The sequence below is a fragment of the Panthera tigris genome, chromosome A1 (assembly GCF_018350195.1).
Source record: "Panthera tigris isolate Pti1 chromosome A1, P.tigris_Pti1_mat1.1, whole genome shotgun sequence".
Lineage (NCBI taxonomy): Eukaryota > Metazoa > Chordata > Mammalia > Carnivora > Felidae > Panthera > Panthera tigris.
The window spans coordinates 87,112,795-87,137,090 of NC_056660.1; the positions used below are offsets into that span (position 1 = coordinate 87,112,795).

Sequence of the window (24,296 nt, forward strand, 5' to 3'; positions counted from 1 at the left end):
ACTTACGATCATGTATCTGTGATAACTAGCTATCAAAACTTATGTTTTCAATAAATGTGTACTGCCCAGATGACTTTTAAAACACTTTTTGTCACCTGCAAGTATTTTTAAATTTCAATTTACGTTGGTGTGTGTGTGTGTGTGTGTGTGTGTGTGTGTAACGAAAGGTAATAGATGAAAACACTCAAAAATATAGCTTACATTTGGATGAAATTCTCAGGAAGAAGTACAATGGGGGTGAGTTCAGGGAGGAAAAAAAGGATCATGTAGACTATCTCACTGTTAACGAAGAATTTGATCATGTGTTCTAAGAATTGATTACAGTATTGAATTGCTATTTCAATAGATATCTTTAAAAGATTGATGTGATCGTGTCACGCATATTTCAGTAAGAAAGATTTTTATAAGAGCATTATTTGAAAATGTGTCAAAGCTCAAGAACTTTATTTAAAAATTTATTTTAATTTCTTTGATGTGACCATTTTGCTTTTTTACAACGTCCTACGTTGGGAATTGCGCCCTTGTAACTATAACAACTAAGGATAAAAATATTTTAGATGCCAACTGAAAAACGTGTCAGATCTTAAATTCCTTTAGATTGGACCCACGCAGGAGAAGGAACAGGGTGGGTGGGCTTCCAGACGCTGGGGCGGAGGGAACTCGGACTGTGACGTTCTCAGACCCTCCCGCCCAGCCCGGCTTCGACCAGCTTCCTCTGGAGATGATTTGCAAAACACGACTGATACCTTTCATTAAATGTTTGTTCCTTGCCTGAGCGGATGACACGACCAATCGACCAATCGGTACATCTAAATCTCAGAGTGGCTCAAGGAAGTGCTTGTTAGGAATCCCCTATTTACAACGAAGAAAAGCCAAATAGATGTCCTTTTCCAAGTAAAGGCTCTTCGTGCCAAAGCGCTTTCCCTGAGCCAAGATGACACTTCCCTTAATAAACGCCATAAATTCGAAAAAAGAGGTAATTCTGCGTCACTAATGCTTCACAGAAAATGATGTGGCTGAAAGAGGGAGCTATTTGTCCAGAAAAGGGGGAATTACATTAAAGGGGAATTACTTTCCTCCTGAATTGATCTCCCCCATCCCCACATAGGCTAAAGCTACCCGCAGCAGAAATCGGCTTGTTACATGTGGCTCGCGCTCACCAGACGCTTCCATTTCCCTTTCGGTTTCAAACGTTTTGCCTTTGTAAGGTCCAGTTACGCCAACATTCTCCCAGAAATGTTCACTGCTTCAGGATCAAGATGTCTGGTCGAGGCAAGGATGCAGCTGCAGGCGACACCGCCTGGGGCCGCGCAACACCGGAGACCTCACTTCCCAGCCCATGCATCAGAGACACTGGGGCGGGGGGGTTGGCACCTCCTGAAAGAGGTGACCCGCGCCCTTCACCCACAGACGCACGCCGCGCGCAGACAGGCCTGGGTCTCGGAGTCTACGCGCGCAAGCGCCGGGGATGCACCCTTGCAGCCACCAAAGGACGAAGAACTCAAGGTGTCTACTTAGCGGGGCGATGCATCAACAGCCCTCCGCAGAGGGGATTGTGGACACGGATCCTTGACCGCCAGGCCGGTTACCATCCCAGACCTCCATAAGAAACAGTTACACACTCTCGCCTTCCACGCACACACACAATGGCGCGCGCACACACACACACACACACACACACACACACACACACGGACCCAGTAACCAGGAAACCACTAAGGTGCACAGAACGGAACTGATTCACAGAACAACCCTTCACCGTGTTCGAAACCCTTTTTCGATTATGTGGGTGGCTCTGAAAAGAGCCTTTGGGTTCCAGGGCGCCCGGCGCGCCTCACTTGGAGCTGGTGTACTTGGTGACGGCCTTGGTGCCCTCAGACACAGCGTGCTTGGCCAGTTCGCCCGGCAGCAGCAGGCGCACAGCCGTCTGCACCTCGCGGGACGTGATGGTCGAACGTTTGTTGTAATGCGCCAGGCGAGAGGCCTCGCTGGCGATGCGCTCGAAGATGTCGTTGACAAACGAGTTCATGATGCCCATGGCCTTGGACGAGATGCCGGTGTCGGGGTGCACCTGCTTCAGCACCTTGTACACGTAGATGGAGTAGCTCTCCTTGCGGCTGCGCTTGCGCTTCTTGCCGTCCTTCTTTTGCGCTTTGGTGACGGCCTTCTTGGAGCCCTTCTTGGGCGCGGGTGCCGATTTAGACGGATCAGGCATGATGGCAAGTCTCTCCAAACAAAAAGAACGTGCGGCCCGAGCAACTGTATTTATACGTCCCGTATGCAAATGAAGGATCCAGAGTCCCTCGTATCTGATAGGTTCGAACGCTGCGTAACGTAATCACTGGAAAAGGTGCATGCAAATTAGGGGATGATGGACTCCTTTTCTGGTTGGTCTCCATTACTATCCAATCAGATGAGGTCAGCTCCACTACCTCCGGACCATATATAAGGGCTCAGTGGGGCTGGCGGCCTCGTTACTTTGGGTCTGTCTTCTCGTCTTTCTTCTCTCTCCGCGCCCGAGTTGGCAATGTCCGGCCGAGGCAAACAGGGCGGTAAGGCGCGTGCCAAGGCCAAGTCGCGCTCTTCTCGCGCGGGGTTGCAGTTCCCCGTAGGCCGCGTGCACCGGCTGCTCCGCAAAGGAAACTACTCTGAGCGGGTCGGGGCCGGCGCGCCGGTGTACCTGGCGGCGGTGCTGGAGTACCTGACTGCTGAAATCTTGGAGCTGGCGGGCAACGCGGCCCGCGACAACAAGAAGACGCGTATCATCCCGCGCCACCTGCAGCTGGCCATCCGCAACGACGAGGAGCTCAACAAGCTGCTGGGCCGCGTGACCATCGCGCAGGGCGGCGTCCTGCCCAATATCCAGGCCGTGCTGCTGCCCAAGAAGACGGAGAGCCACCACAAGGCCAAGGGCAAGTGAGGCTGCGGAGGCGGGCCGGCAACGGCCGTGTGCCCCGGGGGCCCTGTGACACCAAAGGCTCTTTTCAGAGCCACCCACGGTTTCAAGAAAAGAGCCACACTGACCACGCAGCTTTGTCTTACCAAGGCTGCGTCCTCCCGGGCGCACGGAGAGCCGGGCCCGAGGCACAATCCGGGAGCGGGTATGCGCACCGTGGCCTCCCGTGTTCGTTTGCCGCAGGGAATGCTACCGGACACGTAGCCGCCCTTTGCGTTTGAATCTCACTCCTAAACTATGCCTGGGGTCTTAAGTTAACCCGCTCACCGTGAAGGTATCTGTCGTTATCGGTGACCAGTTGCCTTGCACCCTGCAACGTGTCGTTCGGTCACATTTAGACACCCAAGTACAGGCTGTCTGCTTATCCCAGGCCTGGATAACAGGGCAGATTCACCTGCCTTTGAAAATAAGTCTAGTTGTTAGAATCCGCTATTTGCGGTTCTTATAGGTAACCCTTAAAGATTTACGTTCTAGAACGTATGGGTGCTTGAGGGAGTGGATATTGCAAAGTTTTAGGAAACATGAGGTCGTTGGGAATTATGATCTGGAGATCAAGGTCGTGTAAAGAGTCTGTTCTAGAGGCATTTACAACATTCAGAAAGAAAATTATATTTTTAAACGAAGTGTAAACTTTTTAAAGAAAATCTTACTGTAAGTAGAATGACCAAAAGGATTTAAATTGTTCAGTCTGGGTTGGTCAAACATTAATTCGAGTCCCTTAACCTGATAACTAAAGTTAGAGAATAAAATAATTTGTACATTGAGTTTGGTCAGGAAGACCAGGTTGTTAGGATTAGATTATGTAATATATGAGTGGATATTTCAGAAGATGACTGTTTACACGAGCTCCTCACTCTGTAATAAAGGGGAGTTGGACATTCCTAAGGGTCCTGGCGAAGTCGTCAAAATGTTAATACCACCCACCTCATGGGGGAGAGGGATTAAGTGGTTAATTCATAATAATTCCTTTAAAACAATGTCTGGCATGTGCACAACACACACACACACACACACACACACACACACACAGAGCTTGATAACTGCTAGTTATTCCTAGTATCAAGATCTTTGCCATTTTCATTAATTTTTTTATTATTACCACAATAAATGCAGGCCAGTAACACAATTCAGGAATATTATATAATTTATATTAAACTTAGTAAAATTAGGTCTACTCAAACCAGGGCTCCCTAGACACCATCTGGAGCTAACCACATATCTGCTGGTCTTGGGAAAATATCCTAGTGCTGTGAAAGTATTCACACCAAGGATCTACAAACCCTGCTCTGACGGTGTGCATCTAAACACAGGAGTCTCCTGCAGCAGAGGTGGGTAGTGGACCACATTGCTGAGTGGGCAGCATTTCTGTGACACAAGCAAGGACTGTCCAAGAGACCATAGAGCCTTCTGGAGATGGATCCATTATGTTCAATTGTAGCATAAATTTTTGTTTATGCACTGATGTTCATGTAGGCCATTGTATGTCGTCAAACCCCTCAGTGGTATTTAGGAAATGTTTTCTCAGGGCCAGCAAGGTTAGGTATGCCACGTATCCATGGAGTTCCCAATTTTTAATTTCTCAAATGGGACGTTGAGAGGGAGGCAGTGAGGTGGGTGGTGCTCACAGAAGCAGCCCTTCATCTGTTATCTCTAAGGCTGAGCTGTCCCCTGGAGATAACATCAAGCAACAAGAGCTACTCAATCTTTTTTTTAACTTTATTTATTTTGAGAGAGAGGCACAGAGTGTGAGCCGGGGAGGGTCAGAGAGAAAAGGAGACACAGAATACAAAACAGGCTCCAGGCTCTGAGCTGTCAGCACAGAGCCCGATGCAAAGCTCGAACTCACAAACAGTGAGATCATGGCCTGAGCTGAAGTTGGACACTCAACCGACTGAACCACCCAGGTGCCCAAAGGACTATTCAATTTTCAATGATTTGAAATTGAATACAAGGGATGCCTGGGTGGCTCAGTTGGTTGAGCCTTAGACTCTTGATTTCGGCTCAGGTTGTGATCTCACAGTTCATGAGATGGAGCCCCAAGACAGGCTCTGCTCTGACAGCATAGAGCCTGCTTGGGATTCTCTCCCTCCTTTCTCTCTCTCTCTCTCTCTGGCCCTCTCTCATGCATGTGCACTCTCTCAAAATAAATAAAACGTTAAAAAAAATTTTTAATGAATTAAATTAAATTAAACTCTAGGATGCAGTTTCTTAGCCTCCCTAGCCATGTGTGGCCAGCAGCCAACGCATGGAACAGCACAGGTGGAGAAGCTCCATCATCGTGGAAAGGTCAGGTGGACAGCTCTGGTCTAAAGTTTAATCGTCTCTTGGGGGTTATCTGGTTCAGGAATGTGATGCAATATCCAGAGCTGCCTGCCTATGCAGGAGAAAGCCCATCAGACCCTCGCTTCAATAAGGAAGAGCCATATGGCCCAGCAATTACACTCCCAGGTATACACAAGGACTCAGTTACTTGTACACGCACATTTACAGCGGCATTATTCCTCATGTCCCAAAGGTGGAGACAGCCCAAGCAAATGGATGAACAAAATGTGCTCTGTCCACACAGTGGAACAGCATTCAGCCATAAAATGGAGTGCAGCACTGGTACATGCTACCACGTGGATGACCTTCAAAGACATGATGTTCTGTGAAAGAGAAAGGTCACACAGGGTATGATTGCATTTATAAGAAACAGAACGGGGGTGCCTGGGTGGCTTAGTCGGTTGATCGTCTGACTTTGGCTCAGGTCATGATCTCACAATTCGTGGGTTCGGGCCCCACATCGGGCTCTGTGCTAAACACTTGCTCAGAGCCTGGAGCCTGCTTTGGATTCTGTGTCTCCTCTCTCTGCTCGTGCTCTCACTCTGTCTCTCAAAAATAAATAAATGTAAAATAATTTTTTTTTTACAGAAACAGAATGGACAGAGCCATAGAGATGGGAAGCAGATTAGTGGTGGCCAGAGGCTTCCCGGGAAGTGGGGAGGATGGCGGGGAGACTGCCAGCCTCTACAGAGCTTCAACACCTTCTCCATGCTTACTGCGTCAAATCACATGCTCCCTTTCCCCATCCCCAGATCGTCTCCGTCATGCTCCCCATGTCCCTGTGGTATGAGCAGTTTACTGAGAAAGGTGAACCAAAGATGTACAAGGTCCCACAGGAAGAATGCAGAAACACCCACACCCTCTGCCAGGAAACTGCTCCCAGCTTCCGGAATTCTCCACTCACCTCTTCCAGGTCCCATAATTCAACTTGCCCCTCCCCTGGGCAAGGGTCTGGCCCCAGCCCCAGCCCCACATCCATTCATTCTCGTCTTTTTACCGACGTTTTCAAGAATCTTCCAAGTGAGCAATCATGAAGGACCCCCTCAATTTCTGTGTTGGCTTAGAGCCTGAGTAAGAGTGTTGGGTACAGGCCTTGAGGTGGACTGGGTCACCCAGCTTGAGAGCTGACCTGAGCTGTTCTGCCCACACGCTGCTCTGTCACATGGAGGTCCCAGACCTGGTCATCAGAATTTACCTTCATGTTCCCAGGAAGGGCAGTTTCCATGCATTGCTCACCAAGCCTCGCCAAGGGTCTGCTTTTCCCTCATGCCCCTCCCCCCACCCCAGCAAAAGCTTGAAAAGTGCATCCTTCTCTCTGCCCACTTCCTTCTTCATGAGTAATTTGGTCCCAGGCAGGATTCTGGGAAGGGCAAGTCTCTGGGGAGGCCAGGTCCTGATGCTTCCCTCCTCCCCAAGACAGTGGAGCCCATGACCTCCCCTCTGGCCAATGCTGCCCTTCAGGACACCCTCTCTTACCCATTGCCCTGTCCTCAGCTTGCCACAGCCCCTAGCAGCCTTCTGGGGGCCTGATCTGCCCGTTCTCTCCTGTGGGATGATGGATCAGCCCAAAATGTCCCAGCTGCTGGTCTGAGAATCAGTGGTTACAGCCGGGCTCCCCAGGAAAGCTGGTGGTTGGTGACCATGCCGAAGGCCAGATTGTGGGAATTTGGGATCAGCTGGGAGGGTATCATCTGAGGGGGTTATCTAGGGGGTCAGGGGAAGGGTCAGTGGTGGGGGGGTGGTGTTAATCTGGTATGTCAATGTGGAGTCAGCTGGGAAGACACTGGTCCAGGTGGCCTCCTTCACATGGCTGGGTACCTTGTTTCTTCTTGTATACAGTCTCTTTCCAAGGCTAATTTGGGCTTCCTTACACCATCCCTGGAGGACAGAGTCCCCTGGACCCCTGAGGCTCAGCCTGCACACTGTGACTCATACCCCATGCTGGGGTTCACAACAAGTCTCACTCCACAGTGCTGGGAACATCAAGAGCCATGCTGCCATCCACCACGGGTTCTGTGGCTCAGCTACAAGGCTTCCTCTCTCCTCCTGCTCTCAAGCCAGGGCATCAGTGGGGCCCGAACGTCGCAGCAGCTGTCTTCCAGGAGCCACAGGCTGTCACCTCCTGATTGGGAGTTCCATCCTCTTCTGGTGGCCAGGCTGCACTCTGCCTCACCCCCCATGGCGGCACCTCCTCATCTTCCCCAGGCAGACATGCCCTGTTGGAGACCATCAGCAAGCCGGGAGTCTCGGGATGCAGTTTGTCTCCATGTCCCGGGTCCCACCTCTAGTGCCACCTCCCCCAAAATAGATATGACCCCATTCTAATGTCCAGAACTTGTGAGTGTGATCTCATTTGGAGAAAGGGTCTTTGTAGTGTAACTTAAGGGCCCTGAGATGAGGTGGTCATCTGGACCACCCAAAGAACTCTCAGAACTCCACGCTGAAAAAATCACTCTTTGATTTGTGGATAGGCCAGGCCCCTCTTTTGCCATTCACCCTGTTCCCTGCATCCTAATTCTCTGAGCCTGGCTGCCACCTCCTGGAGTGACTATTTGTTATAGTAGAATCTTCCATTCTGGTGGAGAAGACAAGGAAATAGAGTGGGCAGTGGGGGGGGGGGGCAGGGGGGGGAGAGATGGATGAATTTCCTAAGATGTAAGTGTAGATAAAAGTGAGTAGAGGGGCGCCTGGGTGGCTCAGTCAGTTGAGCGTCCAACTTCGGCTTGGCCCCTGATCTCACGGTTCGTGGGTTTGAGCCTTGTGTTGGGCTCTGTGCTGACAGCTCAGAGCCTGGAGCCTGCTTCGGATTCTGTGTTTCCCTCTCTCTCTGTCCCTCCCCTGCCTATGCCCTGTCTCTGTCTTTCAAAAATAAATAAATGTTAAAAAAAATTTTTTTTAAGTGAGTAGAGTAAGTGGATCTTAAGGATAATAGAGACCGGAGGACCACGACACAAGGTAGTTAAACGTGAGGCACTAAATATTCATGATCACCAAGTATACTAGTAGACACTCAGCAATCGGGACCCCTGAGGCACTCGGTTTCCATTAGGTCTTAATCAGCTACATCTGGGGCTCTCCACAGGTGAGCCTGTCCCTGGGGGACCACACCTGTGTGCATCAGCCCAGCTGTCCTGGCGACCCCACCATCAGCGAGAAGGCTGAGGCAGCAGGGAGTGACAGGACACAGGACTTCCTGTGGCTCCCTGACATCTGTCCTAAGTTTGTCAGCTCACCCCATGTCTTCCACCTTGCTTCTGCTGGGAGTTTTGTTTTTTTTTTTTTTTTTAAAGTTTATTTATTTATTTGGAGAGAGAGAGAGAGAGCGTGCGAGATGGGGAAGGGCAGAAAGAAAGGGAGAGAGAGAATCCCAAGCAGGTTCTGAGGCTCTGTACACTCTGCGCAGAGCCCGAAGCAGGGCTCGAACTCCTTAACCATGTCATCATGTGAAATCATGACCTAAGCAGAAATCAAGAGTCTAACGCTCAACCAAAAGAGCCACCTAGGCGCCTCTTTTCTGGGTCTTTTAAATGGATTTAATAAACCACCTGGTTTGAGGTTTCTGACAGGGCTGAGAGCTCTTCCGCGCTAAGCCCTGCAGTGAACTGGGGAGCATGTTAGTCTCCAGTGTCCCTCCACAGTGGTTGGAGGCTACCCCCAGGCAGGTGAGCGCGACAGGCCACTTAAATGGAAGCGCTGTGTTTCCTCCCCTCACTGCACTGGATAGTGTGGGCGACTCTCAGAGCCCCCCCGACAGCAGGAGAAACCCTGTCTGCCCTGATTCCCGAGGACACCCGTGCACTTGGGTGTCGCGGTCCCCAAACAGGTGTACCAGGCGCGCAGGCGTCCGCGTGTGACACATGGCCGTCTTCCTGCTTGTGAAATGCCATCTGCACATGCCACGTGTGTGGCCCGAAGAGCTCCAGCTCCCTGGGAACAAAGCCCTTGAAAGCAGTCACTGCACGGAAGCCATCCAGAGACTGCGCACTGCCCAGAGCAGGAGCCGACTCTGGGTGTGGGTGGAAGTCACCCAGAAAAGAATATCAGGGACTCAGGAATGAGGGCCACCCTCCTGCAGGCTCCCAGATGCGACAGAGCGGTTTGCAAAAGGCGCGGCCTCTTCAGAGGCCATCGGGGAGAGAGGACTCCAGTGTTTTTGCTAAAATGCAAAAAGGGACGTGGGCTTGATGGTGTCTTTGGAAGCCGGGGTCGCCATCTCCTGGCGGCTCCCAGAGGATGCGGCGCATGCGCTGGGCGTCCCTGGGCGTGCCGGGAAGCGCCGCGCGGGGTGGTGCCCTGGCCGGCCTAGCGCCTCCCGCCGGTGGTGCCACGGCGGCAAGGCTCGAGCTCGCGGTCCTTGGTCCTGGAAGGCAGCGCGCCATAGGGAGGCTTGGCGAACTCCTGGGGGTGGCGCGGCTCAGGGGAGCCGCGGTGGTGGTGACAGGTGTCAGGGATGCAGAGGGGCGGGGATACAACGGCACAAAGGATGCAGGGGTACCGGGATGCTGGGGTGCAGGGGAGCAGGGAGCTGGGGATTCCGCGCTGCTTGCACTTGGGGGCGGAGGGGACGGTCGCGGACTGCTGCTGGAGCGCGCGCGCCGAGGCTGACGGTGGCTTCGGAGGCTCCGGGTCCTAGTCTCTGGGTGAAGACCCGAAGCCTTTGAGGCCCCTGTTTATGCTCGGGCATGTGTCCGGGTTGGTCGTTTCAAAAGCCCTGGGGCCAACCGCCCTAGAGGCGATCTCGCCCTGGTGGCCTTGGGATGCTGACCGCCTCGCCGCTGCTCCTCTGGGCTCCGAATCCCGGATGCTGACCGCATTGTGCAGACTGGAGGTCTCTGATTTCTCGAAGGGGCGCGCATTCCCTGGATGCAAATGGCTAGGTGCGTTCTCCCCGAAAGGGATGCCTGGGTCGGCGGGTCCGGACCGCTGGCGGAGGCCTTTGCGCCAGTGCGCGCAGGGATGGAGCGCCCCCAGCACGCCCCCTGCAGGTCGGCTGTCCCCTCGCCGCTTCCCCGGTGCATCTATCTCCTCCTCCCCTATGCTCCGCGCGCATTTTGTTTTCCCGGTTCCTTCCCGGGAGGAATCCGCGCATGTGCACAGCTGAACGTTGTGGATGCACACATTTTTAAGAACCAAATACGCTTATGTATCAACGCTTTCCTTTATACCAAAATCGATAACAAGTCAACACAATCTTCTTACATCGTTTAACTTTTTTTTTTTTCAATTTTTAAAATGTTTATTTTTGAGAGCGAGAGAAACAGAGTGCAAGCTGGGGAGGGGCAGAGAGGGAGACACAGAATCCGTAGCAGGCTCCAGCCTCTGAGCTGTCGAGCCCAGTGCGAGGCTCGAACCCACAAACCGTGAGATCAGGACCTGAGCCGAAGTCGGACCCTCAACCGCCTGAGCCACCCAGGCACCCCTTCATGACAATTAATAACACAGATGACGTCCAGGAGCTGGATACACACCTGACAGTGGCTTTGGGGGCAGGGCAGTAGTAAGTGCTGCTTCTGTCAGGTCCATGATATGTGTGCATGTTGACTCGGCCATTCTTGTTCCTCTTGTTCACTGTCCTCTCCTCATGGTGACGTGCATGTCCCTCCTATGAAGACAGATTGATCTCCAGAGTCCTGTAATCACTGGGGGGTCCTCTATAATTTCCAGACCTCTGGTCGACCCAAGTGAGCACAGGGTAGAAACAAAGGAGACATATTTCTTTTTTTTTTTTTTTATGTTTATTTTTGAGAGAGAGAGACACACACCCTGAATGCAGGAGGAGCAGAGAGAGAGGGAGACACAGAACCAAAGCAGGCTCCAGGCTCTGAGCTGTCAGCACAGAGCTCCATGTGGGGCCCGAAACCACAAACCGCCAGATCATGACCTTAGCCGCAGTCAAACGTTTAACTGACTGAACCACCTAGGCGCCAAGGAGACATAGTTCTATGCCCACAGTTCTGGAGGCCATGTCTGCATGTGCATGACCACTGATTCAAGGGAAAGGACATGTTCGTCATTACCAGGAGACCACTGCCACTTTGCCATTGTTTTCCTGCCACCCATGCAGTTTTCCCTGACACAAAACCACCAACAATGACAAGAACTGTCCTTGGGGCGCCTGGGTGGCTCCAGCAATTAAGCATCTGACTCTGGCTTCCTGCTCAAGGCATGATCTCAAGGTTCATGAGGTGGGGCCCTGAGTTAGGCTCTGTGCTGACAGGGCGGAGCCTGCTTGGGATTTTCTCTCTCTCCCTCTCTCTGTCCCTCCCTCAGTCGACTGTCTGTCTCTCTCAAATAAATAAACTTAAAAAAAAAAAAAAAAAGAACCTTCCTTTCTTCCACATGACTTTTTATGTGGCCTTTCGCGTGTACATTGTGTCCTCAGATTCGCTCCATTTAGCAATACAGATTCAAGAAAAGTCACCAATGTGCTGTTTACTTAGTTTCCGATCATGACAGCAGGTGGGTCTACCCTGCGCTAAATCTCCCTGTGCTGCTTTGAGTTCAGCAAATGTTCCCCCATGTGTAACCTTTCCCCCCACCCCTGCCTCACTCCCAGGAGTCAGCCACCCTGCTCCGCTGGCCTGGGGTGTGGCCACAGGTGGCAGGCCCAAAAAAACCGCCCCTCAGCCAAATATTCTCTTTATCAAGAATCCACGATTATTACCCTGTGTGGGAGAAGGGAGGAAATCAATGATCTCCAGAGGAGGGGCTTTCCCTAGATTATCCTGGGCCTCAATGTAGTCACATGTCTTTCTTCTTCTTCTTCTTCTTCTTCTTCTTCTTCTTCTTCTTCTTCTTCTTTTTTAGTTTATTTTTTGAGAGAGAGAGCAGGGAAGGGGCAGAGAGAGGGAGAGAGAGAATCCCAAGCGGGCTCCTCACTGTCAGCACAGAGCCCGATGCGGGGCTCTCGAACTCATGAACCATGAGATCATGACCTGAGCCAAAATCAAGAGTCAGATGCTCAACTGACTGAGCCACCCAGGCACCTCCCAACATGTCTCCTGGTAGGAGAAAGGCAGAGGGAGTGTGGACACACACAAGCGAAAAGGTGAACATGGAGGCAGAGATTGGGGTCATGTGGGCACAAGCCAAGGGAGCCCCAAGGAGCTGGAAGAGACAGGAAGGGCTCACCCCTAGAGCCTCCAGAGGGAGCGTGGCTCTGTGACACCTTGATGTTGGACTTCTGGCCCCCAAGCCCAGGAGGGTAGGGGAGCCCCTGTTTTAAGCCCCCCAGGTTGTGGTAGTTCCTTAGGGCAGCTCCAGGAAGTTGACCCACCACGGGCTCCCCCCTGGCTGACAGCAGGTAGCGGGGGGAAGGACCACGCCCCATTTCTGGAGCAAGCGCTTCTGGTGCAGCGAGCCAGGTGCTCCTGTCCTGCACCAGAGACCCACACGCCCCAGAGAAGAGTGCTCCCCGATGCCAGACAGGGAACATGTGAGTCAGGATATTAATAATAATAACAAGATCAGAAAAGATCTTGGCTTATTTACTAGTAGGAGTGAAAGACAAAAGAGAGCATTGATTCTAGGTTTTATAATCCAGGATTCTTAAGAGACACAGAAGCTATAGGATATATACAGACAGATATATTTTAAGGAATTGGCTCACATAATTGTGATAGTGGTGACTCTGAAATCCATGGGGCAGGCTGGGGAACCAGGAAAGAGTTGACAATATAGGTCTGTCTAAAGGAAATCTAAGGTCACTAAGGTGAGTCCAAATCCAGTATGCCTGGTGCCTTTGTTTTATTTGTTTTGAGAGAGAAAGAGAGCAGGAGAGGGGCAGGGAGAGGGGGAGAGAGAGAATCCCAAGGAGGCCCCGCACCATCAGCACAGAGCCTGAAGCAGGGCTTGAACCCACAAACTGGGAGATCATGAGCTGAGCTGAAATCTAGAGTTGGATGCTTAACCGACTGAGCCACCCAGGAGCCCCATGACTGGTGCCCTTTTGAAAAGAGATTAAGACACACACACACACACACACGCAAGGAGGGATGACCTTGTGAGGACACAGGGAGAAACGCCAGGGAGAGAGGCCTGGGGAGGGACCAGCCCCACCCCCGCCTGGATCCCAGACTCCCTGCCTCCAGGCCTCGGAGACAATACATGTGTGTTGTTCACGCTGCCCAGGCTGGGGTATCTGTTATGTCAGCCTTAGCAAATCAATACACAGGGACTCTGGCTCAATGCTCAGCTCATGCTCATGGTTTTATAAGACTGCTTTGCTACTGCACACAGTCACGTGGTCGACACCAAATGAACAACGCTTTTTCAAAATTTTAAAGAGAAAGGAAAAGAGTTTTATTTGAGCCCAAATTGGGACAGCTGCCTAGATACACAATCTTCACAAGGAAGAGAGTGGTCCATGGAAGGGACATTTGGTACAGGGTTATATATGCTTTTTTACATGAAGAGTCATAAGTCATCATGGTGAAGAACACTCCAGAAAGTCACAGATTTTATCTTATGTTTTTAGTATGTGCAAGGCTGTGTGACTTTAACCTTTTTTAAAAAGTGTTTATTTCTTTTTGAGAGAGAGAGACAGAGAGACAGAGCATGAATGGGGAGGAGCAGAGAGAGAGAGAGAGAGAGAGAGAGAGAGGGAGACACAGAATCCAAAGTAGTTGTCAGCATAGAGCCGGCCTCAGGACTTGAACCCAGGAGCCATGAGATCATGACCTCAGCCGAGGTCAGACACTTAACCAACTAAGCCACCCAGGTGCTCCTGTATGACTTTAATTTTAAAAACCAGGGAGGTTTTTGTTTTTCTTATCTTTGTGTTTGGAATGTTCCTTTTTGTTATGTTGTGTTTTGTTTTGTTTTGTTTTTTAACAAAGCAGACATACAGAAATAGACCCCACGCTTTGAGGTTTTGCTGAATCATTATGGCTATGGTAAATGTTAAAGTATAGCTTCCCTGGGACCCCAGGATTGGGGCCCACAAACATTAAAAGTTGAAACAGTTCTTCATCCATGCTTATAAGCTCTGTGTAGGATACTGTTGAGAAGTTTTATTACTGCTTAACATCTGGAAGACAGGATCTTCCTGTCTCATCAGGATGATGAGTGTGATTAATTATATCCCTGAAATATCATACAAAATTCTTTCAGTCAACTGGGATGGCATAGGAACTCAGGGAAATATTTATTCATGAAATTATACAATATTTTGGATTTTATTTTTCAAAAGAATCTGAGCAAGAGAAGGAAAGACGTATAAAGTCAAAATTGGTCTTCAGCTGGTAATTGTTGAAATCTAGTCCACCTGACTATTTTGTCTACCTTTGTATGTGTTTGAAATTTTCCAGTTTTATAAAGAAAAAAAACCAGTTATTTAACACATTATAGTTGACCCTTAAACAACACAGGTTTATGGGGTGCCTGGGTGGCTCAGTCGGTTAAGGCATCCGACTTTGGCTCAGGTCATGATCTCACAGTCCGTGAGTTGGAGCCCTGCGTCAGGCTCTGTGCTGACAGCTCAGAAGCTGGAACCTGCTTCAGATTCTGTGTCTCCCTCTCTCTCTGCCCCTCTCTGCTCATGCTCTGTCTCTCTCTCAAAAATAAACAAATAATAAAAAATAAATAAATAAAAATAAATTAAAAACAACACAGGTTTAAACTGTGCAGGTCCACTGATACACAGATTTGTTTTTTAATATAAACACAATACAATACTATAAATGTTTTTTCTCTTCCTTATGATTTTATTAATAACATTTTCTCTAGCTTTATTGTACGAATACTGTATATAATACATATAACATAGAAAATGCATGTTAATTGACTGTTAATGTTTTTGGTAAGGATTCCCATCAACAGCAGGCTGTTTAGTAGTTAGGTTTTGGGGGAGTCAAAAGTTATACATCAATTTTCAACTGCTTAGGGGATCAGCACCCTAAACCCTGCCTTGTTCAAGGGCCAAGTGTATTTTTGTTTTTCTTGAGTCTGAACCACAGACTTTTTTTTTTACATTTTTTTCCAATATATGAAATTTATTGTCAAATTGGTTTCCATACAACACCTAGTGCTCATCCCAAAAGGTGTCCTCCTCAATACCCATCACCCACCCTCCCCTCCCTCCCACCCCCCATCAATCCTCAGTTTGTTCTCAGTTTTTTTTTTTATTTTATTAAAGTTTTTTTTTTTTTTAATGTTTATTTATTTTTGAGACAGAGAATGAACGGGGGAGGGTCACAGAGAGAAGGAGACACAGAATCTGAAACAGGCTCCAGGCTCTGAGCTGTCAGCACAGAGCCTGACGCGGGGCTCGAACCCATGAACCGTGAGATCATGACCTGAGCCGAAGCCGGACGCTTAACCGACTGAGCCACCCAGGCGCCCCTGTTCTCAGTTTTTAAGAGTCTCTTACGCTTTGGCTCTCTCCCACTCTAACCTCTTTTTTTTTTTTTTTTTCCTTCCCCTCCCCCATGGGTTTCTGTTAAGTTTCTCAGGATCCACATAAGAGTGAAAACATATGGTATCTGTCTTTCTCTGTATGGCTTATTTCACTTAGCATCACACTCTCCAGTTCCATACACGTTGCTACAAAGGGCCATATTTCATTCTTTCTCATTGCCATGAACCACAGACTTTTTAAGGTCACCTTATTTATCATGACCCTGATCATAAGGTCATAATGAAAACCATGGCCACACATGTGTTAAGCATATATCCTGGGAGGATGTAATTTTATTACTGCCCTCATTTCTTTCCAGTGAGAGTAGACATATTCTGCTGTGAATACATTTTGTACCCATGTGTAACCCTAATGTCTGTTTGCTCCAATTTCCCATGCATGCCCCCAGATTGTCCTATTCGTTCACTCAAGAAAAATATTCCCAACCTGCAAAAACTCAGACCTAACAGTGCCTTCTTTTCCACGTTAGGGCTCTCTGGCACACCTGAGTTTCATCAGGCCGTTTTTCTGAAAAACAAAAGAAGTAAAAGGCGGCTTCCAGCTTTGTTATATCCCCTTTGATTGAGCCATCTGTGAAGGTCCATGTGGAGATGTGAACCCTGCTTACACGTATGAGTCCACCTAGGGAAGAATGAACTTTATTTTTACTACATAACCTCCCTGATTTGAATAATAGACGACTAAGTAGGTCCCAAGGGAAAATCTGTTTATAAGTGTCTACAGTAGGCCGACTGCAGCCCCCACCCCCACCCCCACCTCCACCCCCACCCTCACCCGCCCCTGCAGGACCTGTCACAGGGCTAAAGGGACTTTGCAGCTGTCATTAAGGCTACAGATTGAAGATAAGGGGATCATCCTGGATGTCCCCCATATAATCACAGGCGCCTTAAAGGCAGAGAGGAAGAAAGACGCCGCACGGAAGTTGGACAGATTGGAAACAGGAGGGGGATGTGACCCGCCCCCGCTGGGGGCACCTGGGTCGCCAGAGCAGGACTGTGGGCAGGGTGTGGGCAAAAGGAGCCCACACGCAGTCAGCTAGGAAAGGAAGCCTGGGGGCGATAATCCAGAGCCCCCAGGGAGGAAAGCAAGGTTGCGGACACCTTGATGTGAGCCCGTGAGCCTCCACAGAGGACCCGGTTGAGCCTCGACCTCCACTGGCAGAACCGCAAAAGAATAACTAGGCTTTGTTTTAAGCTGCTATTTTGGGAGGTAATTTGATAAGGCAGCAATAGGAAACCAATACGAAATATTTTTATTTTTATTTATTTTTTATAAAGTATATTTTCAAAGTAGCTGGGAAGGTTTGGGTAACAGAGAGGGTCTTGGAATTTACCGCAGAAAAAAAGCAGCCCCCTTGCAGCTAGTGAGCCTGGGGATCTGGGCGTTTCCATCCTTCTAACACCAGCCACATCTCGCCGTCACTCCCTCCCAGGAGCAGAAACGCATTTCCAGTGCAGACGGCGCTGGTCCTAGAGAAGGTGCATGGCACCCCGGTACTATTTATATGGATTATATGCAAATGAGGGATTGGGCAAACGCAACATGTGATTGGATCAAAGAACATTTTTAAATAGCCAGAGGCAGTGCGGCTGTCTGATTGGATGAAATTGCTGGGGATGTCAGCCAGTCAGAACACAGATATCCCCAGAAGCCTTCCAAATACCGCTCCGGCCAGGCATTCCCAGGATGGGTTACTGGCATGAGTTGGAGACTTTCCCACCTGGGGAAATCTGTAAACATAACCCGTGATGTTGATGGTAAATTCATGATTCCTCATTGTCCTAAAACACGTAGCTCTCAAAGCCCAGCAAGACGTATAGGTGAAATCTATCATTCCTCGAGTATCAAAGAAGTCAGGGACTATCTTTATTCTGGAATATTAGAAAATGTAGAGAAAGAGGGTTTGGGAGTGTTTTTGTGGATTTTGTTTGTTTGAGTTTTTAATGCCTGGAAATCCTAGAGCAGTACAGAGTGTGGTCCTGAACCAGCATTGGGTCATTTGAGAACTTGTTAGGAATGCAAACTGGGGTTCAGCCCAGACCCACTGAGTCACAAAGGGGATGAGGCCCAGTCATCTGCTTTGGAAACCTTTTCAGGTGTTCAGATGGATGTGAACCTTTGAGAGCCAGTGCCCCCACAGAAACAACTAAAACACAATTGAAAGGGCTCACTGGGAGATTCAGCGACACACACAAAATTATCTTTCCTGTCTCCAAATGAGTCAGTAAAAAATCGAATGGGGAAAACTTTGCTCATTGTGGTAAATAAACAAGGGTAATCTTGGAAAAAGTAGAATTTATTTTCATGAAAGTATAAACCTCATTGGGAGGTGGATAGAGGTTTAAATAAAACAGGGAGATCCCACTTCCTTGGCTACTAAATTTGAAAAAAAAATCTATTTTCCCTTAAATTGATCTATAAATTCAGGATTTTATTTGTTATTTGAAAAAAAAATTGTAAAGATCTTGTACAAGGAAATAGAAAACAAGCAGGAAAAAACCCTTAAAAGTATAAGAATTTTCTTTCTTCCTTTTTAAAATGTTTTAATATTTATTTATTGTTGAGAGACACATAGAGTGTGAGTGGAGAGGGGCATAGACAGAGGGAGACACAAAATCTAAAGCAGGCTCCAGGCTGTCAGCACAGAGCCTGATGGACGCGGGGCTAGGACTCACAAACTCCAAGATCATGACCTTAGCCAGAATCATACACTTACCCAACTGAGCCACCAGGGGCCTTCAGAAATTCTACCTTAAAATATTAGGTACAACACTAAAACAACGACAATGACAAATTTGAATTTCTTGGAGGAATCATAGAATCGTTCAGTATTGGAGAGAACGTAAGTCACCTCAGTTAGGTCTGAAGAGAAAAGAGATGCATGTAGGAGATGCTTAATGCATCTCTAATCTTTTATCATTTTTTGAAATTAATAATCTGTGAGTTAGGATCAGTGGAGGTCCAGCATCATGTTGCTGGTGAATTACTTTAGTGTGGCTGCCATTAGGGCTGGAAAAAAATCAGAGAAGCCCACTGTTGCCATCAGTATTTACCTTTATCCTGGAATGTCCACTGTCACTCAGTATTTGGCAAAGAAGAAACTTTTAAAAGGTACCGGATATGCAGAAATGACAGAGTGCAGTTACACAAATACAAAACAAAACAAAAAACAAAAACACAAAAACATAAACCCTGTGCCCATTCAGTAATCGATTATAAACAAGGAACAGGGAATGTAATAAGACATCCATTCAGTAGAGCACAATAAATATATACATAAATATTAATATATTGTTGAAAAATTTTACAGCTACAAATATCCTTGATGAAGTGTTTGCACATTGGGATGAAGAAAAGTGTGCAAGTTTGTAGATGGTTAAACATGATTCTAGGAAGCAGAAAGTGGGGCACCTGGCTGGGTGGGCTGGTGGAGTGTGCAACTCTTGATCTCCGGGCTGTGGGTTCAAGTCCCACGTTGGATGTAGAAATTACATAAGAATAAAATCTTGGAGCGCCTGGGTGTCTCAGTCAGGTGAATGTCTGGCTCTTGACTTTGGCTCGGATCATTATCCCAGGGTTGTGGGATCAAGCCCCACATTGGGCTCCATGCTCAGCGTGGAGCCTGCTTCTGATTTTCTCTCTCCTTCTGCCCTTCTCCCCTGCTCTCTCTCTCTAAATTAAAGAGGTAAAAATAAAATAAAATATTTTAAAATATTCCCAGCTTCACCAAACTGCCAGAGGGGTTCATGAGGCCAAAAAAAGAAAAACAAAATTAAATTCTTGCTATCTCTTCACAGTAAACAGAAAAAGAAAACCTCCCGAAGAGGCCAAAGTTACAAAGCACGATTAGGAAATGTATTTAACCACATGGCAGAATTCTTTCTTACTGTGGAGTCCACAGGGAATCACTGCAGTGGAGACAACCCCACACGGAGCCTCTTATGAAATGGGCTAAACGGGGAGAAGACCCTGTCCTGAGGACCCCATTAAGGCTGGAGAAGAACCAGGTGCATTGCATGGTTTCGGAGCACTTTGGTGCCATGTGCATCCTTTGAATGCTGCGAGGTGGCTGATGGTGTGAGTGACTGGGGCGCGCCCCATGCCCCTGGCACTGCGTGGGGTTCTGGGCGACTCAAACTGAATGCTGTCTGTGCTTCAGGCCCAGAAAATGGGAAGGCAGGACCTGGACATGGTCAATGGAAGTTTCCTATAAAGGGGGCCAGAGAAATGGGGTACTAGCTGGGGTATCAGCAGGGTCCCCCCAACAACTGGGAACCCTAGCGTCCGCTGTAGCTGTCAGCTCTGGAAGGGCTTTCGCACACTGTTTACAGGACCACCTGCCCCTGCAAGAACCCCACTCTGCCTTCAGACTGAGCTCCTGAAAGTCCAGATGGTTCCCAGCTTGCTGTCACGAGAGCAAGGGAGAATAGGGAGTTTTTAACGCTGGAGAACGGCATCGTGTGTGTGTGTGTGTGTGTGTGTGTGTGTGTGTGTGAAAGAGAGAGAGAGAGAGAGAGATATGACGCACACGGTCAACCCCCTGTGACCTAAAATCCCCAAGGATCTACAACAAAGCACTACACACAACCCCATATTTCCTTAGTTGTGTGTGCAAATTCCATGAGTGATGAGAGCAAGGGAAGAACATTCCAGGTTAGGGAAGGAGCTGGGTACCTCCAGCACTGGATGGTAGTCGGTGCTTGGTTGCCAAGCTCAATGGTCAAGAATGAATTCTTGAGACGTTTTATGGTGCAAAAAGATGCTGATATCATAGCACAGGTACCAGACACATTGGGCAGAAAGAGTTGCCCTGGGATTGTGAGGAGTTACTGATAATATATATTTAAGTTTGTGGAGGGAGGCTGAGTAGAGATAATGCAAGTTTCTAAGGAATTGCTGTACGCTAAGACTGACGTTTCCCGAACCTTGGAGGTCTGGCTGTTGTCAGGATAAGGTTGGTTTTAGTCTCCACTAAAACATCAGCATGAAGGCAGCCATGAGTTACTTGAGGAAGGTCATGCTCCGCATGCCTCAGGGATTAATGAGTGGGCTGCAAGTTGTAAGGACACTTAACGTTAGCTACATCTCTCTTCCCTTTGTTCTCCCCATCAAAGTGATCAGCACCAAATGTATGCACAGACCTGATCTATAACAAAGTGTATGTGTCCTGGACAAGCCAGTATTTGGGTGGAAATGCTTGCATCTGAAGCGCTCTTCAGAGAGACCAAATCTCTCAGGAAGTTTTTTTAGGGGATGTGTTTCTCTGGGCCTCAGTGCCTCTGAGGGAGTAGGAACCACATGGAAGTCAGTTGCAGAGATCATGAAAACTTGTCAACTGAACCAACTGCGAAGAGGTTTTTGTTTTGTTTTGTTTTTTTAAATTTGTTTAATGTTTATTTATTTTTAAGAGAGAGAGAGAGACAGAGCATTGAGAGGGGGAGGGACAAAGACGGAGACACAGAATTCGAAGCAGGCTCCTGGCTCCCGGCTCCAAGCTGTCAGCACAGAGCCCCAAGTGGGGCCCAAACCCACGAACCGTGAGATCATGCCCTGAGCTGAAGTCGGACGCTTAATCGACTGAGCCACCCAGGTGCCCCTAAAAAAGAGGTTTAACATGTGATAAAGGAAACTCTCAACTTTTCTTTTTTTTTTATTTTTTAATGTTTATTTATTTTTGAGAGAGGGAGAGAGAGCACAGGCAGGCGATGGGCAGAGAGAGAGGGAGATAGAGAGAGTCCCAAGCAGGCTTTGCGCTGTCAGAGGAGAGCCCGACACAGAACATGACCCCATGAACCGTGAGATCATGACCTGAGCCAAAATCAAGAGTCAGACACTTAACTGACTGAGCCACCCAGGCGCCCCAATTCTTGACTTTTCTGGTTTGTGGGCTCTGCCTTCAGACTCCCAGGGAAGCTATACTTTAGCCTTTACCAAGGTCAGAAAGACTTGGCAAGGGGTGCCTGGGTGCCTCAGTTGGTTGTGTCCAGCCCTTGATTTCCACTCACATCATGATCTCACGGTTCATGAGTTCGAGCCCTGTGTCAGGCTCTGTGTTGACAGCATAGAGCCTGCTTGGGATTCTCTCTTCTTCTCTCTCTGCCTCTCCCTTGCTCTCTCTCTCTCTCTTTCAAAAATAAATAAATACGCATTAAAAAAAACTCAGCAGAACCTCAAAGCATGGGCTGTATTTCTGTATATCTGCTCCATTAAATATATATATATATATATATATATAACGAAAAAGGAACATTCCAAACATAAAGAAAAACAGAAACCTTCCCTGGTTCCCATAAGATTAAAGGCATACAGCGTTGCACATACTACAAACATAAGATAAAGTCTATAACCTTCTGGAATGTTCTTCATCGTGATGACCTGTAACTCTTTATGTAAAAAATAAAGAATAATAACGATGATGATGATACTAATGTAACCCTGCACCAAATGTTCCTTCCTTGGAACACGCTTTTCTTTGTGAAGATGGTGTATCCAGGCAGCTCATATAAAACTCTCCACTCTTCAAAATTTAAATAGGTGGGGAAAATTTTTTTTAAAGATTTGCTCAATTTGCGTTGACACATGTAATGCAGATTATGGTTTCAAATCCCACTGCAGGTGGGGAGGGTGCACAATAGGCAGCCCCCAATTCCATGTTTTGTGTGTGTATTTGTTCAGACACATGGAACCAGGTAACATTCTGCCTCATGTCCGGGGAATGGACTCAAGTCCCCTGGGAATCTAGAAACATAAATCTAAAAACAGAACTGGGGCGACAGGGTGACTCAGTTGGCTAGGTGTCCTATTCTTGATTTTGACTCTAGTCATGATCGTGCGGTTTGTGGGTTCAAGCCCCATGTTGGCCTCTGTGCTGATAGCTCAGAGCCTGGAGCCTGCTTCAGATTCTGTGTCTGCCTCTCCCCCACTCACACTCATTCTCTTTCTCAAAAATAAATAAACATTAAAAAAAAAAGTAAAAATAAAACTAAAGTACTTGTGGTCAGAAGAGAAGGCCTTAGACATGCACCCAAACAGTCTCAAAGTGCCGCCTGGGTTTCCATCCTCAGCCACGTAGCCCGGGTTGATCCCCAAAGGGCTCCTTCCTGGGTGCTCCTGTGCAAGTCACAGCTGGTGCCAGAAATCCAGCATCCACCCACCATTGTCCCCTTTAGCCCTTGGGACACCCAGAGCTCTGGACTCTGTCTGCCCTGAAATAGGGACAGCTCTGGGAGATTAACCAACAAGTCCCTGTCAGACTGCGTCAGATCCACACCATACACACCAGGAGACCTTAGGTGGGTCCCTTAGTCCCTCTTCCTGGTGCTCAGCCAACCCAACCTGACTCAGGGATGGCAGTGGGGATTCTGTGTGACAATCATTACCAAATAAAAAAACACACAGATTTAGTAAGGAGAGATTTTATCTGAAAGGATTATTACAAGGCAGGAGAAAGGACTATTAGGACAGGAAAATTCTTTTTTCTTTTTTTTTCAACTTTATTTATTTTGAGAGAGAGAGAGATGCATGGGAGGAGCAGAGAGTGAGGGAGAGAGAGAGGAAAATTCTTGCCTGTACTCATCTTAGGACTTGGCAGGGGCTCTGTAACCAAAGACAGATTAAAGGAAAGCTTTTAGGTTTTATTGTGACACAGGACCCTTCAAAAGGGAATGTAGACTTACAGAAGGGGCAAAGCCTAAATGCTTTTACACTGGGTTGAACAGAGGCAACTGTGGGAAAGTAACTTAAATGCAAGGGGTGGGGGCGCCTGAGTGGCTCCGGCGGTTGAGTGTCCCACTCTTGATTTCGGCTCAGGTCTTGCTCTCAGTTTGTGGGTTCGAGCCCCGAGTGGGGCTGTGCGGTGATTGTGTGGAGCCTGCTTGGGATCCTCTCTCTCCCTCTGACCTTCCCCCTGCTCATGCTCTCCCTCTCAAACTGTAAAACAAAGAGAAAAAAAAAAAAAAAAAAGACGTGGGCAGACCGAAGGAAGATCAGAATTACGTCAGCAAGGCCTGTGAGTGCGGGGTCCGGTGGGTGATGATACAAACGCTTCTTTCCTCCAGGTACAGGTCAGTCTTCACACACAGGAGAATTACCTCCTATTTTCAGGAAAGAAAACGGAGGCATCCGAGCTCTCCTCTTACGTCTGCCGTTTTTCAAGTGCCTTTAGCTCAGAATAATCCTTTCAGGGAAGTTGCATTTGAGGATGGCACATCAGGGTGCCCAAGTGTCACTGGGGTGGGGCAATGAGGGATCTCCTTCCATAGGATGAAAGGAACACGACAGGGAAGCTGACGGGACAGTGGGTCAGGGAACGTTTGCCCTGGGCCGACGGGTTCCAGGAGGGGCCAGGGATCAGGACACGGAGCAGCACGGACGCTTCACCACATCCGGACAAATGGGCACCTTGTTTGGATCCGCCTATGGAGACAGGCAGTTCAGCCAACTGTCCCTGGGGGAAGGACGGGGATGTGGACAAGTTGTGTCCCATGGTGTCACAGGTCAGCAAAGGGGCACCCCTGATTCTCGTCAGAGTCAGGCAGACACGAGGGGTGGGAGAACCCCTTTAACTGCTGGCAGGGAAAACTATGTGGTCACCCCGGAAAA

At 48.5% G+C, this 24,296-nt stretch overlaps 2 protein-coding genes across 2 annotated transcripts; one reads left to right on the forward strand and one right to left on the reverse strand.

Moving 5' to 3' along the window:
• Positions 1 to 1,754: 1,754 nt before the first annotated feature.
• Positions 1,755 to 2,262, reverse strand: LOC102969020 (histone H2B type 3-B). Its single transcript, XM_007093441.3, has one exon. The coding sequence runs from the start codon at positions 2,213 to 2,215 to the stop codon at positions 1,835 to 1,837; it is 381 nt and encodes a 126-aa protein (XP_007093503.1). The 5' UTR covers positions 2,216 to 2,262; the 3' UTR covers positions 1,755 to 1,834.
• Positions 2,263 to 2,483: 221 nt separating this feature from the next.
• Positions 2,484 to 3,864, forward strand: LOC102969318 (histone H2A type 3). The gene has a single exon (XM_007093442.3). The coding sequence runs from the start codon at positions 2,528 to 2,530 to the stop codon at positions 2,918 to 2,920; it is 393 nt and encodes a 130-aa protein (XP_007093504.1). The 5' UTR covers positions 2,484 to 2,527; the 3' UTR covers positions 2,921 to 3,864.
• Positions 3,865 to 24,296: the final 20,432 nt, after the last annotated feature.

What these genes read in the sequence shown, in the direction of transcription:
- LOC102969318 (XM_007093442.3), top strand. Translation starts at nt 2,528, where the DNA reads ATGTCCGGCCGAGGCAAACAGGGCGGTAAGGCGCGTGCCAAGGCCAAG.
- LOC102969020 (XM_007093441.3), bottom strand. Translation starts at nt 2,215, where the DNA reads ATGCCTGATCCGTCTAAATCGGCACCCGCGCCCAAGAAGGGCTCCAAG.